This window comes from Somniosus microcephalus, chromosome 5, assembly GCF_052327205.1.
Source record: "Somniosus microcephalus isolate GS21.2 chromosome 5, FLI_Smic_1.0, whole genome shotgun sequence".
Taxonomy (NCBI): domain Eukaryota; kingdom Metazoa; phylum Chordata; class Chondrichthyes; order Squaliformes; family Somniosidae; genus Somniosus; species Somniosus microcephalus.
Window position 1 is genome coordinate 23,851,190 of NC_140991.1, and position 18,568 is coordinate 23,869,757.

At 47.2% G+C, this 18,568-nt stretch overlaps 1 protein-coding gene across 2 annotated transcripts in view; it reads right to left on the reverse strand.

Moving 5' to 3' along the window:
* The window catches only part of ccdc13 (coiled-coil domain containing 13), an 80,711-nt gene that overhangs the window by 53,210 nt on the left and 8,933 nt on the right, over positions 1-18,568 (reverse strand). For both annotated transcript variants that reach the window (XM_085987440.1, XM_085987441.1), the window contains exons 2-3: positions 10,631-10,779; positions 1,207-1,349 (exon numbers count right to left, since the gene is read on the reverse strand). In XM_085987440.1, coding sequence (XP_085843566.1) covers positions 1,207-1,349; positions 10,631-10,779 — 292 coding nt within the window. The remainder of the gene's footprint in view (positions 1-1,206; positions 1,350-10,630; positions 10,780-18,568) is intronic.

An 18,568-nucleotide genomic window follows, 5' to 3' on the forward strand; every position in this document is an offset into this window, starting at 1 on the left:
TCTCCAAATTCAAGCTATTGAGAAATCTACACCCACCTGTAGGGCTTTTGTTTGCCCAATATGGAGTCCCTCTAGAGCACATTCCACTTACCTATGTTCAGAGAAGCTTAATTTTAGCTTGGCCGATCCAAGGCTTAGGGGCTGCAGAGACTTTAGCCAGCTCGAACCTGGCAGCTTACCAATGTGGATCACTTGGTTACTTCCCCCCCCCCGCCCTGCCAGCTGCTTGTTTAGCCGGGGCTACCTTGCCCTTCAGGCTTTGGCCTGCGGGATATGAGCGGAGTCAGGAGGGTTCTAGCCCGCGGTGACAAGCCCACCCCTCCAGATTCCATTAGAGTCAGGGCTAACTGGTTAATCACCAACACTGCCCTGGAGTACTGCGGACCTGCCTGGCTCAGGAATTGATATTGCTCTAACCATGCACTTATATAGAACGTCTCTAAATCACTTCACATACAATTAATTACTTCTTGAGGTACAGCGACTGCTGTTGTGTAGGTAAAAAGTACAGGAAACTCTCGTTTAAACGGCACCTAAATATCCAGAATTCTCTATTAACCGGCAAAATTCTCGCTCTGAAAACAACACCTCAATGTTGCCGAGTCCGAGTCGCCCGCGGTGGCCGAGTTAGTCAGTGGGGGTAGTTCTCCAAACTGCCACTACTCGGCTTCTTGGCGCTGTCTGGAGTCGGAACACCTCAATAACAGGAGTCTGACTCTCCCGTGCTGCCGGTAGTCTCTTCTGATCTGCCATTTTACAGGGGTACTGTGTGTCTCCCACGCTGCCGGTAGTCATTGCATTGCATTACCCTCAACTGGCAGTACTGTACTTAATCAAGCATCTTCCACCATCCATTTAACACAACATTCTGTAGGTGAGTACCCAATTACTGTATACTGCGCATTTCTTGATTTTTAAAAAATTTTCTTTGTTAAAAATAGCCTCGGTAGATAACCCCCTCCGTCATCTGGAATTTTGATAAACCGGCAACACGCCAGTCCCGTCGGTGCCGGATAAAAAAAGAGTTTCCTGTATTTATCATGGCTAAAAACCTCTCAACCGAGCTGCCACCTTATTTAGGTCAGAGATGCCCTTTGGCGGAAATGACATTCTTTTCTCCCTAGCGGTTGATACCCAAGGGTGAAAGATTGAATACGACTGCTGTAACTTTTGCCAACTCCTAATCGTGCCTCTAGGCGACCGCACCTCCTTTTCGAGCTCTTGTAGATTGTTGCCCAGCTGCTTGACTTTGGATTTCTGCCTCTCGTTCTCTACGGTCAGCTCGCGGTTCCTCTTTGACAGCTCGACAATTTTCGTTGCAGCCACGTCGCCTGCCATGCCAGCGGTTCCTGCAACACAATCACACGCTTCCGTCAGTGGGCGCGGCTCTTCAAAGAGCTGCCTGCAGAGAGTGCGATTATTTCACTAATAGCAAACAGCGCTCCATGGTAACCCTCCCCTAGTCCACACTTCGTTTCCTTTGCGGCAGCTTTCACGGGTTCCCAGAATATTTTTGTTAGGCAAGGATATTAAGGGTTACGGAACCAAGTCGGGTGGATGGAGTTCAGATACAGATCAGCCATGATCTAACTGAATGGCCGAACAGGCTCGAGGGGCGTGATGGCCTACTCCTGTTCCTATGTTCCTAATACACAGCCTCACACTAACAATAAAGAAAGACTTGCGCCTTTCACAACCTCAGGATGTCCCAAAGCGCTTTACAGCCAATGAAGGACTTTTCGAAGTGTATTCACTGTTGTAATGTAGGAAACACAGCAGCCAATTTGTGCACAGCAAGCTCCCACAAACAGCAATGTGATAACACCAGAAAGCCTCATATCGCATTTAAAAAGTCCTTGGATATGCTCTTGAAGTGCCGTAACCTACAAGGCTACGGACCAAGAGCTGGAAAGTGAGATTAGGCTGGATAGCTCTTTTCCGGCTGGCACGGACACGATGGGCCGAATGGCCTCCTTCTGTGCTGCAAGTTTCTACGATTCTATGAAGAGAAGATTTCAAGGTGACCTAATTGGAATTTTCAAGATATGAAGGGAATGGAAAAACCTGGTTCCGTCAGCTTGCGCGTTGTGGTGAAAGGTTCAAATACCAGGAGGCACAATTCAAAATGAGGAAATCAGGAGCAGAAAACGCAAGTCAGGGAGCACTTTTTGTGCCCAAAGAGTACCAGAGTTGTGGAATAAGTTAGCAGCAAGCGTCATTGAAGCAGTTGGTATCAGAGAACAAGTGGATGCCCCTCTGGAGTAAAGAAAGTTGCTGGGATTGTAATCATTCCCGGGTACTTCTGCATCATTTTGAATCTAACAAGATTGAAATTAATTTAAATTAGAGCTGCTTCTTTCAGTCAGAAGCGCGGTCAGGCAGGACTTATCTATTAGCAAGGGGCAGGATTACTGAGGTCAAAGGGTGTGGCTTTCAATCTGCAGTTGAGAACTTTAGGGGTGAGAAAAAAAGCCTTCCCAGGGTGTTTACATAGAAACATAGAAAATAGGAGCAGGAGTAGGCCATTCGGCCCTTCGAGCCTGCTCCGCCATTCAATGAGATCATGGCTGATCATCCAAACCCTAGCACCCGGTCCCTACACCGACAGCCATCCCACCCAAGCCCTATCCCCGTAACCCCACGTATTTAATCCCCCCTAACACTAAGGGTCAATTTTTATCATGGCCAATCAACCTAACCCGCACATCTTTGGACTGTGGGAGGAAACCGGAGCACCCGGAGAAAACCCACGCAAACACAGAGAATGTGCAAACTCCACACAGACAGTCACCCGAGGCCGGATTTGAACCCGGGTCCCTGGCGCTGTGAGGCAACAGTGCTAACCACTTGCCAGGCCACAGCAAGAAAGCTGGATCTCTGTCAGTCTGTGTGTATAATTCCAACAGATCAGCATTCTTTTTTAAAATTCGCTTATGGGGTGTGGGCGTCGCTGGCAAGGCCAGCATTTTTTGCCCATTCCTAGTTGCCCTTGAGAAGGTGGTGGTGAGCCACCTTCTTGAACCGTTGCAGTCCGTGTGGTGAAGGTACTCCCACAGTGGTTAGGGAGGGAGTTCCAGGATTTTGACCCAGCGACGATGAAGGAACGGTGATATACTTCTAAGTCAGAATGGTGTGTGACTTGGAGGGGAACTTGGAGATGGTGGTGTTCCCATGCGCCTGCTGCCCTTGTCCTTCTAGGTGGAAGAGGTCGCGGGTTTGGGAGGTGCTGCCGAAGAAGCCTTGGCGAGTTGCTGCAGTGCATCTTGTAGATGGTACACACTGCAGCCAGGGTACGCCGGTGGTGGAGGGAGTGAATGTTTAAGGTGGTGGATGGGCTCCCAATCAAGCAGGCTGCTTTGTCCTGGATGGTGTCGAGCTTCTTGAGTGTTGCTGGAGCTGCTCTCATCCAGGCAAGTGGAGAGTATTCCATCACACTCCTGACTTGTGCCTTGTAGATGTTGGAAAGGCTTTGGGGAGTCAGGAGGTGAGACACTCGCTGCAGAACACTTAGCCTCTGACCTGCTCTTGTAGCCACAGTATTTATGTGGCTGGTCCAGTTAAGTTTCTGGTCAATGGTGACCCCCAGGATGTTGATGGTAGGGGATTTGGCGATTGTGGTGTATGTGCCTTTAAGAGCCCCTGTGTACTGTAATGCCGGTAGTGGCCACTCGGGCTATATAAGCCTGTATAGTGTCTTGTATCTTTTAGTTCACCTCCAGACTTTGTCCAGTAAACACCTGTTAAACCAACTCCTGCATTCCGTGTCTCCATTAACCCACGGATACAACAGTGGCGACGAATTGGAAACGGACTTACTTGCAATTCGGCAGCACCTCAAGGAGATCGATTCCTCAGACGAAGGTCAAAGAAAAAAAAAAAGAAAAAAACTGTGGTTTCACCAGCTAGCCGGGCTGGTGGCAGGTACTGCAATAATCCTTCCTGGGCGGCGGGCTGGGGCTCGATCGGCTGGCTCTGCAGCGGGGCCGAGCAGCAAAGGCGGAGACAAACAGAGACGGAGGGTGGAGCACTCGGGAGACGGCCAGCTCGGCAAAGCAGGTCGGCGTTCGGACCAAGCAGAGGGAGGGAAAAGTCCCAGAGAGTCCGGTGGGAACGAGTCTCCGACTATTAAAAATATCTGTATAAATAAAAACCGCGGAGAACAGCGTTGGCAGCAGCGACAGCGGCGGGAAAGCGCGGGAGGCGCCATTTTTTTTCTCAGCAGGGAAGAAAGGAAAGCGTGGGAGGCGCCATTTTTTTTTCAGGATGCCTAAGACTGGCAATATTACTGCTTTCGATAGTGATGTAGAGGATTGGACCACATATGTGGAAAGAGTGGAGGTATATTGCACAGCGAATGAAATAGAGGATGATAAAAAGGCATCGATACTTCTAAATCTAATGGGCGCAAAGACATACGGGCTGTTGCGAAACTTAATCACTCCAGCCAAACCGATGGACAAGAATTTTAAGGAGATTGTTGATACCCTACAGGAGCACTTAAACCCAACACCGCTGCTGATAGCGGAACGATTCAAATTCTTCAGGAGGAATCAGCACAAGAATGAAAGTAACGCTGATTACCTCACCGAATTAAGGAAGCTGTCAAAGCACTGCCAATTTGGAGCAGGACTGGCAGATTCTCTTCGAGACAAATTCGTCTGCGGTCTCCGAAGTGAAGGAACACAGAAAAGACTACTTTCTGAGAAAGATTTAACACTGGAAAAGGCTTTCAGTGTGGCTGTATCATACGAAGCAGCAGCAAGAGGAGCTGCAGAGATACAGCAATAGCCACAGGACTTCGGCACCCATGAAATGACACAGGGTTTCGAGAGATGTTATCGCTGCGGCAGATCCACCCGTGACCAGAGGGACTGCTGGTTCAAGGACAAAGCATGCAGGTAATGCGGAAAGATGGGAAACATTGCACGTGTATGCCGATCTGGAAACAAAAAATCCACTGACAGAAAAAAAATCAATAAGAAAAAGTACAGAAAGGTACAAATGATGACAGACAGTAGCTCCGAAGACCAGAAGAGCGATAGCGACTCCGGAAACAAGAGACTAAGCTGTCTCAAATTACATAATGTAATTGCCAAAGAAGATTACCAGACCATTTGGGTTACCCTCACGATAGCGGGGTCCCCAGTTAAAATGGAGCTAGATACAGGATCAGCTCTGACCGTCATAAGTCGACGGGATTACGAGCGGCTATTTCCGCATATACCTTTGAAAGACACATCCATTATCTTGAAAACATATACGGGGCAGAAAGTATACCCCAGAGGGAAAATAAGGGTGCCTGTTGTATACAACGGCAAGGAAATACAGAAGTTGTATTTATACGTTCTGCAAGATGGTAGTCCACCGCTGTTGGGACGTGAATGGATCAGGAAGATACGTTTAGACTGGCACTCCATTCAGGCACTGACGGTGACCAGTAAGAAAAAAAATGATGATGACGTCATACCTGAACGATTAAAAGACATCTTGGCCAACGCCAAAGAAGTGTTCCAACAGGAACTAGGAACCTTGAAAGGCGTCACCGCCTCAATAAAGGTGGAAGATGCGGCAATTCCCAAGTTTTTTAAGGCAAGGCCGGTGCCATACGCAATTCGTCCAGCAGTCGAGGCAGAGCTGGAGAATTTGGAAAAGACAGGCGTGTTATCCAAGATAGATTGGAGCGAGTGGGCAACACCCATCGTCCCGGTCATGAAGAAAACGTTGAATAATGATAAATCTGAAGAACAGAGAAAAATTCGCATCTGTGGGGACTTCAAGGTGACTGTAAACCCGGTCCTTCACACAGTACAGTATCCTCTTCCGAGGACAGAAGATATTTTCGACTCACTATCCGGAGGGAAACGTTTCACAAAAATTGACTTGGCACAGGCATATCTACAGATGAAGGTTGAGGAGGCCTCTAAAAAGTATCTCACGATAAACACACACAAAGGCCTGTACCAGTACAATCGACTGGTTTTCGGAGTAGCATCAGCTCCAGCTATCTGGCAAAGAGCTATGGAGCAAATCCTGCAAGGGATTCCGGGGACTCAATGCTACCTAGACGACATCCTTGTAACAGGAGAAAACGACAACGAGCACCTTGCCAATTTGGAGCAGGTGCTCACTAGGCTGAGAGAACGGGGCCTACGAGCAAATCGCCCCAAGTGCAAATTTTTCCAGAAACAAATATCATATTGTGGCCACATAATTAACGAAGAAGGATTGCATAAGTCACCTGAAAAAATTGAAGCGGTCATAAAAGCCCCAGCACCTGAAAATGTCTCACAATTAAGGTCGTTCCTGGAATTGATAAATTACTATCATAAATTTTTACCGAACTTGTCAACTGTTCTGCACCCTCTTAACGAACTGCTACAAACGGGAGTAATTTGGAAATGGAGCGAAGACTGTAAACGTGCCTTCCATAAATGTAAAGGCTTGATCACGTCCAAGGAAGTTTTGGCTCATTACAACCCATCACTGCCAATCAGACTGGCGTGCGATGCATCCCCTTACGGCGTAGGAACGGTATTATCGCATAGATTCCCTGATGGCTCGGAGCGGCCGATAGCTTTTGCGTCACGCTCATTGAACTCAGCTGAGCGTAACTATGCCCAGATCAACAGGGAAGCACTCAGCCTGGTATGGGGAGTGAAGAAATTCAACCATTACCTACACGGACAAAAATTTACCTTGTTGACTGACCATCAACCCCTCGTCTCCATATTCAACCCTAAAAAGGGCGTTCCCATTATGACAGCGCAAAGGCTACAGAGGTGTTCCCTTTTCCTAGGGGCACACCAATATGACATAGAATACAAAGGATCAAAACAGCATGGAAATGCTGACGGGTTATCGCGTCTACCGTTGCCAACGGTAGAAGAAGCACCTACAGTGGACCCAGTGGAAATGTTCCACTCAACCATCGTGGAATGTCTACCAATAACAAATTCTACCATTGAAAAGGAAACGAGAAATGACCCGACTCTCTCACGAGTCTACGATTTAACGGTGAAGGGATGGCCAGCACATGGCGAACCACTGTTGCCAGCATTCTCGCAAAGAAGAGAACAGCTGTCAGTGTGCCGAGGAACCTTGATGTGTGGATCCAGAGTGGTGATTCCACCCAAACTCCAGGATAAAGGGGCAGCACGGTGGCATAGTGGTTAGCACTGTTGCCTCACAGCGCCAGGGAACCAGGTTCAAATCCGGCCTCGGGTGACTGTCTGTGTGGAGTTTGCACATTCTCCCCGTGTTTGCGTGGGTTTCCTCCGGGTGCTCCGGTTTCCTCCCACAGTCCAAAGATGTGCGGGTTAGGTTGATTGGCCATGATAAAAATTGGCCCTTAGTGTTAGGGGGGATTAAATATGTGGGGTTTAAATATGTGGGGTTACGGGGATAGGGCTTGGGTGGGATGGCTGTCGGTGTAGGGACCGGGTGCTAGGTTTGGATGATCAGCCATGATCTCATTGAATGGCGGAGCAGGCTCGAAGGGCCGAATGGCCTACTCCTGCTCCTAGTTTCTATGTAAGTGCTAAAGGAGCTTCACGAGGGTCATCTGGGAGGGGTAAAAATGAAGAACTTAGCCAGAGCGTTTGTGTGGTGGCCGGGAATCGATAGAGAAATCAAAGAGATGACCAAGAGCTGTACAGGATGCCAGAAGGTCCAAAATGCCCCACCACAAGCCCCTCTACATCCATGGGAGTGGCCCTCATCTCCATGGCAAAGGGTGCACATCGACTTTGCTGGTCCATTTATGGACTCAATATTCTTAATCGCGGTTGATGCACACTCCAAGTGGCCGGAGGTAATAAAGATGTCCTCCACCACTACGGAAAAAACCATCACAGTATTAAGGACCATATTTGCCAGGAATGGGCTGCCTGAACAGATCTGTTCTGATAATGGACCGCAATTTGTGTCCGAAGAATTCAGGAAGTTCTTAAAAAAAACAATGGGGTTAAGCACTACACGTCCGCCCCATACCATCCCGCCACCAATGGATTGGCTGAAAGGTTTGTCCAGACCTTCAAGAAGGCCATAAAGGCTATGGATAATGAAGACATTAATCTACAGCATAAGGTAGATAACTTCTTGTTTGCCTACAGGAATGCAACACATGTGGTTACAAACCAAACTCCCGCCATGATGTTTTTCAATAGAAGACTAAGATGCCGGCTGGATTTGATCAAGCCAAACATCAGAAGGGACGTAGAGAACCGGCAATTTCAAGGCATGAATGAAAGGCCAACTAGAACCTTCCAGACAGGTCAACAAGTTTGGGCCCGGGACTACCGTACCGAGAAATGGCAGCCTGGAACTATTTGCACACGACTAGGACCGCTGATGTATACCGTGGACATTGGAGAAAGCATAATAAGGCGCCATGCTGACCAGATCATAGAGTCATCCGAAAAGGGACAACCTACACCACCACTCTATACGCCTAATGATGAAGCAGAGATACCCATAGTATCTACCTCCGATCCGGTGATACTGGAACCAGATGAACCCGACACTGGCCAAAAGAACCTACTACACCACCAAAAACTACTACACCACCGAGGCGTTATCCGGACCGAGTCAGGAAGCCTCCAGAGAGACTGACTTATAATTGATTAACTGCAGCAAATGTGTAGATTATTGTTCTTGTACACATGTTAATAACAATTACTTAAAATGTTATGTACTGGTTGTCTAAAAGGGGAGGAATTGTGGTGTATGTGCCTTTAAGAGCCCCTGTGTACTGTAATGCCGGTAGTGGCCACTCGGGCTATATAAGCCTGTATAGTGTCTTGTATCTTTTAGTTCACCTCCAGACTTTGTCCAGTAAACACCTGTTAAACCAACTCCTGCATTCCGTGTCTCCATTAACACACGGATACAACAGCGATGGTAATGCTGTTGAATGTCAAGGGGAGGTGGTTAGACTCTCGCTTGTTGGAGATGATCATTGCCTGGCACTTGTGTGGTGCGAATGTTACCTGCCACTCATCAGCCCTGTAATGATCAATAACATGTCATTCTATAGTGGACACTAGGTGGAGCCGTAGAGCTGTATATAGCTGTATGTATAAGACTACACTACCCAGCTGTATGGATATTAAGACTACATTACCCATGAGGCACTAGGCTACCCACAAGGCAGCAGTCAAGATGGAAGCCTCTACAGATACGGTACCTAGTCCACATGTGCTCAATAAAAGTGTCTAGCAAAAGCTAGCTGTGTTCATAATAAGAATGTCTATTTATTAATGAACATAAGAAGCCCAAGCTGCACAGCCCACTCCCAGAAGGAAACTGGGAGGAGCTCTGTTACAATTTTGTAGGTGTGACTGCACCGTGCATCACAACAGATCAATAGAGCGCATCAGGTTGCCAATGGTCTTCTTTTGAGCTGCATTACTTAGAGCTCTCAATACCGGTTCAGTCACATCGTATCCTAAACCAGGCACGTGCTAATGATGTGCAGGGTAGGGACTGCCAAGCACGAAAGGCGTCCACTGGGAAGGAGCTGCTAGCCGCTAAAAAGGCAGCACGACAAGTGTTACCGGAAGTCTTGCTGTTGAAAATTCCAATACCTTTTCTGCAGTGAAGCTTTAAGGCACAAGGTGGGTGGGGTTCAGGGAGCTACGGGAGTCTGTCACTATTTGCAGGAGTCCCCACACAGGAAAGGTTGAAATGCACTGTCCTAATGGTCTTTTCCCTTTTCCCGCAAATTCTTAAGTACAAACACGTTGCACTTGACAGCAATAGAACAACATTTATTGCTGCTTACAAAATAACTGGCAGATCTCCACAATGCCCAAAAAAAGAGAATGGAGGGAAATGGAGAGATTGTTTCCCCAAGGCTGGAGTGTCTAGAACTAGGGGGCATAGTCTCAGGATAAGGGGTCGGCCATTTAAGACCGAGATGAGGAGGAATTTCTTCACTCAGAGGGTTGTGAATCTTTGGAATTCTCTGCCCCAGAGGGCTGTGGATGCTGAGTCTTTGAGTATATTCAAGACTGAGATCGATAGATTTTTGGACTCTAGGGGAATCAAGGGATATGGAGATCGGGCAGGAAAGTGGAGTTGAGGTCCATGATCAGCCATGATCCTATTGAATGGCGGAGCAGGCTCGAGGGGCCATGTGGCCTATCCTGTTCCTATTTCTTATGTTCTTACAAAAAACAGCCCAATTTGTCCCTTCAATTCTGGAATAAATATACTTACAAAAAAAAGACAAATGGAATGAAATGTACTCTCATCTTAGGCTTTGGAAGATGATTAGAGTCACTTTTATAGTTAATGTCCTTGCTGAACCTGTTGAGATTGCTGCCTTGTAATCGTTCCCATGCATCTGTTACTTTCTGTCTAACTTTTGAGTTTAACAAGGCTGAATTGCATGCCATCTGCTGAATTTGAGCAATCTACGTTTACTGATAATTACTTTAAAAAAATTGGTATGTGGTATTCCTAAAGCACCTCACACACACCAAGGGTGGAACTTTTTTCCCTCTGGAGGTCATTCGAACAGCAGCCAACGGAATGACAGCAACCCATGTACCAAGACATCAGCCCATGTACCAAGACATCAGCCCATGTACCAAGACATCAGCCCACGCCCCCCTGGTGGCCCCTTTACCTGCCAGAGCAAGTCGATCCTCCTCCCTTTTCTTCTTCAGGTGTTTGATTTCAAAATCCCTCTCGGTGAGGAGTTTGTAGAGCCGGCCGTTCTCGTCCCTCAGCTCTCGGATCTGCTCCTGCAGCTGCTCATTCTCATTCTGCAGCAAGCTAGAAAATTCAGGGTTTCGCACCATTGCTTACTACAAACACACGAACAACGACAGACCGGAAAAGACCCTCTGCTCCATCCCGCCCGTCCCACACAAGTGTGATGCCTTATGCACCACAATATTTACACTCCCCACCCCACCCAAAACCATGCAATCTCCTGGGAGAGGCAAACAAACAGATAAAAACCCAGGTCAATTGGAGGGGGGGTGGGGGGGGGGGAAATCTGGGAAATTCCTCTCCGACCCCCCCCTTAGGTGATTGAAACTAGTCCAGGAGATCACTCTGTCCCTGATGATTCCTTGCAGTCCCTACCTCTTGTACGAGGTGATCTCCGTCCCAGCCAGAAACAGGGCCAGTTCTTGCTGAAGGAATTCACCGAATCGGCGTCCACCGTGCGAGCCGGCAGCCTGTTCCAGAGGTCCACTATTCTCTGGGAAAAGAACCACCTCCTGACATCTAACCTCGATCTGGCCTTATACCAACTTAGAATTGTGACCCCCCCCCCCAGTCCTATTTAATTGGAACAAACTGCCAACTCAAGCACAATCTATTCCCTTCAGCATCTTGTAAGCCTCAATCAGATCACCCATAAGTCTACGCTTCTCTAAAGTGTAGAGTTCCAGCTCTATTAGCCTATCTGGATAACTAAGAATCTTCAAACTGGGAATTACTCTAATGGCCCTCCTCTACACCTACTGAACAGAGAAACTTGGGCCAGCAGATATGTCCAGCTATAAACCGTCATGTTTCCCTTCTCTGGAATTATGCAGCCAACTGATGTTCTCATAAGAAAGCACAGAGTGGGAAAAGGTCTTGTGCTATTTGGCTCACCAGGCCCATTCTTTTCAAACACTATGGGGTATAATTTCCAACTGGTGCTATTCCTGTACAATTACTCTACCTGCTCATAGTACATATGAACATATGAAATAGGAGCAGGAGTAGGCCATTTGGCCCTTCGCGCCTGCTCCGCCATTCAACAAGATCATGGTTGATCTTCTACCTCAACTCCACCTTCCCGCACTATCCCCATATCCCTTAATTCCCTTCGTTCCCAAAATTTTATCGACCTCTGTCTTGAATATACTCACAACTGAGCATCCACAGCCCTCTGGGGGAGAGAATTCCAAAGATTCACAACCCTTTGAGTGAAGAAATGTCTCCTCTTCTCAGTCCTAAATGGCCTACCCCTTATTCTGTGACTGTTTTTTATTCGCTTATGGAATCTGGACGTCGCTGGCAAGGCCCATCCCTAGTTGCCCTTGAGTAGGTGGTGGTGAGCCGCCTTCTTGAATCGCTGCAGTCCGTGTGTTGAAGGTACTCCCACAGAGCTGTTAGGTAGGGAGTTCCAGGATTTTGACCCAGCGACGATATACTTCTAAGTCAGGATGGCGTGTGACTTGGAGGGGAACTTGGAGGTGGTGGTGTTCCCATGCGCCTGCTGCCCTTGTACTTCTAGGTGGAAGAGGTCGCGGGTTTGGGAGGTGCTGCCGAAGAAGCCTTGGCGAGTTGCTGCAGTGCATCTTGTAGATGGTACACACTGCAGCCACGGTGCACCGGTGGTGGAGGGAGTGAATGTTTAAGGTGGTGGATGGGGTGCCAATCAAGCGGGCTGCTTTATCCTGAATGGTGTCGAGCTTCTTGAGTGTTGTTGGAGCTGCACTCATCCAGGCAAGTGGAGAGTATTCCATCACACTCTTTACTTGGGCCTTGTAGATGGTGGAAAGGCTTTGGGGAGTCAGGAGGTGAGACACTCGCCACAGAATACCTAGCCTTTGACCTGCTCTTGTTGCCACAGTATTTATGTGGCTGGTCCGGTTAAGTTTCTGGTCAATGGTGACCCCCAGGATGTTGATGGTGGGGGAATCGGCGATGGTAATGCTGTTGAATGTCATGGGGAGGTGGTTAGGCTCTCACTTGTTGCAGATAGTCATTGCCTGGCACTTCTGTGGCACGAATGTTACCTGCCACTTATCAGCCCAAGCCTGAACGTCATCCAGGTCTTGTTGCATGCGGGCATGGACCTCTTCATTATCTGAGGAGTGACCCCGTGTTCTAGATTCCCCAGCCAAGGGAAACATCTTCCCAGCACTAACCCTGTCAAGCCCCTTAAGAATTTTATATGTTTCAATTAGATCACCTCTCATTTTTCTAAACTCTAAGGAATATTGGCCTAGTCTACTCAATCTCTCCTCATAGGGCAATCCCCTCATCCCAGGAACCAGTCTAGTGAACCTTCACTGCACTCTCTCTAAGGCAAGTATGTCTTTCCTTAGGTAAGGAGACCAGAACTGTACACAGTACTCCAGGTGTGGCCTCACCAATGTCCTGTATAATTGTAGTAAGACTTCTTTACACTTATACTGTAATCCCTTTGTAACAAAAGCTAACATACCATTTGCTTTCCTAATTGCTTGCTGTACCTGCATGTTAACTTTCTGCGATTCATGTACAAGGACACCCAGGTCCCTGAGTGCAAACATTTTCCAGTCTCTCACCATTCAAAAAATATTCTGCTTTTTTGTTTTTCCTACCAAAGTGGATAACTTCACACTTCCCCACATTGTATTCCATTTGCCATGTTCTTGCCCACTTCACACTTCCCCACATTGTATTCCATTTGCCATGTTCTTGCCCACTTCACACTTCCCCACATTGTATTCCATTTGCCATGTTCTCGCCCACTTCACACTTCCCCACATTGTATTCCAATTGCCATGTTCTTGCCCACTTCACACTTCCCCACATTGTATTCCATTTGCCATGTTCTTGCCCACTTCACACTTCCCCACATTGTATTCCATTTGCCATGTTCTTGCCCACTTCACACTTCCCCACATTGTATTCCATTTGCCATGTTCTTGCCCACTTCACACTTCCCCACAGTGTATTCCATTTGCCATGTTCTTGCCCACTTCACACTTCCCCACATTGTATTCCAATTGCCATGTTCTTGCCCACTTCACACTTCCCCACATTGTATTCCATTTGCCATGTTCTTGCCCACTTCACACTTCCCCACATTGTATTCCATTTGCCATGTTCTTGCCCACTTCACACTTCCCCACACTGTATTCCATTTGCCATGTTCTTGCCCACTTCACACTTCCCCACATTGTATTCCATTTGTCATGTTCTTGCCCACTCCGTCAACCTGTCTAAATCTCTCTGCAGCCTCTTTGCGTCCTCCTCACAGCTTACTTTCCCACCTAACTTTGTATCATCAGCAAACTTGGATACATTACACTCAGTCCCTTCATCTAAGTCATTAATATAGATTGTAAATAGCTGAGGCCCAAGCACTGATCCTTGTGGTGCCCCACTAGTTACAGCCTGCAAACCTGAAAAAGTCCCGTTTATTCCTACTCTCTGTTTTCTGTCCATTAACTAATCCTCAATCCACGCTAATATATTACCCCCAATACCATGAGTCCTAATTTTGTGTACAGGAAACTTTGGTTTATCCGGAGGTTAACTGTCCGGAATACTTGAGCCACCGGCAAAATTCAGGAGTCGGTCCAGTAAGTTTTTTTTCTTTTCATTGCTTTTTTTTCCACCAGTCAGGCTCTGCAAGGTCTAGCTAAAGCTGTTGCTTAGCTACAGAGACGCTTGCAAGCTACGGCCGACTGTTTAGAAGCTGCTGGGTTTGTTGCTAGATACGGAGCTCAAAAGCTTCCGTATGTTTTAACATTAGCGCTGGTTTGTCCGGCAGTTTTGATTGGACGGCAACAGCTCGGTCCCGTTGGTGCTGGATACCAGAAAGTTTCCTGTAATAACCTCTTGTGTGGCACCTTTTGAAAATCCAAATACACTGCATCCACTGGTTCTCCCTTATCCATCCTACTAGTTACATCTTCAAAAAACTCTAACAGATTTGTCAAACATAATTTCCCTTTCATAAAACCATGTCGACTTTGCCTAATCACATTATGATTTTCTAAGTGCCCTGTTACCACGTCCCTAATAATAGATTCTAGCATTTTGCCGACTACTGATGTCAGGCTAACTGGCCTATAGTTCCCCGTTTTTCTCTTCCTCCGTTCTTAAATAGCGGGGTTATGTTTGCTACCTTCCAATCCTTGGGGACTGTTCTAGAATCTAGGGAATTCTGGAAGATTAATACCAGTGCATCCACTATCTCTGCAGCTACCTCTTATAAAACCCTCGGATGCAGGTCGTCCGGTCCAGGGGATTTGTCGCCACTTAGTCCCATTCATTTCTCCAGTACTATGTCTTTACTTAGACTGATTTCTTTAAGTTCCTCATTCTCTCTCGACCCTTCGTTCCTCATTATTTCCGGAATGTTTTCTACCGTGAAGACAGACACAAAGGGGGAGAAATTCACTATCGCCCCATTTGGGGTGCTAATTTTTAAAAGTTTGAAAAGTTAACGCCAGGCGCTAATGATTTCAAACTTTTGAAAAATTCGCCGTTTGCGCTCCAGGAAGGAAGTGGAGCGCTAAATCAAACACTCCACTTCCTTCTTGGAGCGCAATCGGCAGCAGGCGGGGCGGAGACTTCAGCAGCGCTCCCCACTGGGCCGTGCAGCACCGCCGCGTTCAAAGGCTCCTTCCCTCCCTTAAAAGGAAGGGCCCTCGCTGCAGGCTGTGCAATATAAAAAGTACCTGCCTAGACCACCGAGGCAGCCGCGATCCCGCGCGATCAGCCCAGCACTCAAGCAGAGTGCCGGGCTGATCGATCGCGGGCAGGAACCCGTGTAAACAACTGGAACAAAAAAGGTACTTTTTTTTTTTACTTACCTCAGCCACTTCGCCTTTACTCATCGCCCCCGAAGCGGTCAGCCGCCCAACGCACGCCTCCTGCAGCTGTCGGTGTTTTCGACCGGCGCTGCTGCCGGGGGCGGAAGTCAATTTCGGGTCCGGGGCGCTAGCGGGGCGATGACGTCCGGGCAAAGGAGATCGGGGCGCAACGCCGTAGCGCTGCCGCAAAACTCCCGCCCGTCGACGTCAGTGCCGTGCCCGGTCGGCCGGAACGGGAGGCGCAGAGGCACCCAATGTTTAATGTCTCTGCCATTTCCTTATTGCCCATTATAAGTTCTCCTGTCTCTGCCTCTAATGAGCCCACATTTACTTTCACTAATCTCTTCCTATTTACATACCTATGGAGACGTTTACAATCTGTTTTTATGTCTCTTGCTAATTTACTCTCATATTCTTTTTTCTCTTTCCTTATCAATTTCTTGGTCCTCCTTTGCTGAATTCTAAAATCCTCCCAATCCTCAGGCTTACTACTCTTTTTGGCAACATTATAAGCCTCTTCCTTTGATCTAATACCATCTTTAACTTCTCTTGCTCGCCACGGTTGGACCACTTTTCCTGTGGGGTTTCTGTGCCTGAAAGGAATGTAAACCCCTCTGCACTATTTAATGCAGCCATCATTTTAAATGCAATATGAACACCTGAGTTAAAAATAGCAGAGTGAAATTTAGCACAACAGCAACATTGCATTTATATGGCGCCTTTAACGTAGTAAAACATCCCAAGGCACTTCACAGAAGCGTTATCAGACAAAAATTGACACCGAGCCAAAGAAGGAGACATTAGGACGGGTGACCAGACACTTGGTCAAAGAGACAGGATTTAAGCAGTGAGTTAGGATAGGGGCAGCAGAGGTTAGGATGAATTTATAGTGGGTGGCAGGTAGGGGCCAGCCAAGACAGAATAGTCATAAGAACATAAGAGTATATCAACATAAGAATTAGGAGCAGGAGTCGGCCATTCGAGCCTGCTCCGCCATTCAATAAGATCATGGCTGATCTTCTACCTCATCTCCACTTTCCCGCCCGATCCCCATATCCCTCGATTCCCCTGGAGTCCAAAAATCTATCGATCTCAGCCTTGAATATACTCACGACTGAGCATCCACAGTCCTCTGGGGCAGAGAATTCCAAAGGTTCACAACCCTCTGAGTGAAGAAATTCCTCCTCATCTCAGTCTTAAATGGCCGACCCCTTATCCTGAGACTATGCCCCCGAGTTCTAGAATCTCCAGCCAGGGGGAACAACCTCTCAGTATCTACCCTGTCAATCCCATTCAGAATCTTATGTTTCACTGAGATCACCTCTCATTCTTCTAAACTCCAGAGAGTATCGGCCCAATCTACTCAATCTCTCCTCATAGGACAACCCTCTCATCCCAGGAATCAATCCAGTGAACCTTCGTTGCACCGCCTCTAAGGCAAGTACTGTATGTCCTTTCTCGGATAAGGAGAGCATAACTGTGCACAGTACTCCAGGTGTAGTCTCACCAAAGCCCTGTACAATTGGAGCAAGACTTCCTCACTCTAGTACTCCAACCTCCTTGCAATAAAGGCCAACATGCCATTTGCCTTCCTTATTGCTTGCTGTACCTGCCTGCTAACTCTCTGTGTTTCCTGTACGAGGACATCCAAGTCTCTCTGAACACCAACATTTAATAGTTTCTCACCATTTAAAAAATATTGTTTTTCTATTCTTCCTACCAAAGTGAATAACCTCACATTTCCTCACATTAAACTCCATCTGCCACCTTATTGCCCACTCACTTAACCTGTCTATATCCCTTTGCAGACTCTGTGTGCTCCTCACAGCTTACTTTCCCACCTAGCTTTTTATCGTCAGCAAACTTGGATACATTGCACTCGGTCCCTTCATCTAAGTCATTGATATAGATTGTAAATAACTGAGGCCCCAGCACTGATCCTTGCGGCACACCACTAGATACAGCCTGCCAACTGGAAAATGACCCGTTTATCCCTACTCTCTGTTTTCTGTCCATAACCAATCCTCTATCCACGCTAATAAATTACCCCCAACCCCATGAGCCCTTACCTTGCATAGGGTAGTTGAGTCTGCCATTCGTACAGGAACAGCCCCAGTTGGAAAATCCCCCGTTATTTACAAACTTCCCTATCGAGGACTCTATTTAGGAAAATTTGATAAAATTCACCCCCAAATGTGAAGACCATACCAAAACTCCAGAAGCTTACAACTTACATTACTCAAACTAAACCAATTTCTTTCCATATATGATATATCTATGGTCCCAGCATCAGAGGAACCATGGATGAATGGAATAATTTTTCGTTCACCTCTACCCATACTTACTCTAATAACATTTGGCTGTGTTCCGAACCAGTGAACATCATACAATATTGCTCACAGCGGTCAGGTTTTATTACCACAGAAACGCAGCTGGGACAGGTGAGTTGGGCAGACGGCCCTGTACAATGTACATGGAGCGCCACCTCATGGATACACAGAAACATTACAATTTCTCAAAATGGATTTTCAACTAGATACTCAAAACGAGTCTGAATATTCAGATGATCAAATAGCAGAAGATTTGCAGATGTTGGAATATCCGAAACAAGAAACAGAAAATGCTGGAAGCACTCAGCAGGTCAGGCAGCATCTGTGGAGAGAGCAGAGGTGTTAATGTCTTAGGTGTGATCCCTTCCTCATAACTAATATCTTCCAGTTCTAACGAAGGGTCACAGACCTGAAACATTAACTCTGTCGCTCTCTCCACAGATGCTGCCTGACCTGCTGAGTGCTTCCAGCGTTTTCTGCCTTTATTTCAGAATTTCAGCGTCTGCAGTATTTTTCATTTGTCAGGACCAGGTGTCATCCTTGCTTTGTGGAGAGTTCTAGAATTTAAAATTCCCATTCTGTTGGTCAAATCCCTCCATGGCCTCGCCCCTACCTACCTCTGTAACCTCCTCCAGCCTTACAACCCTCCCAGAGCTCTGCATTCCTCCAATTATGGCCTCTTGCACATCCCCAATT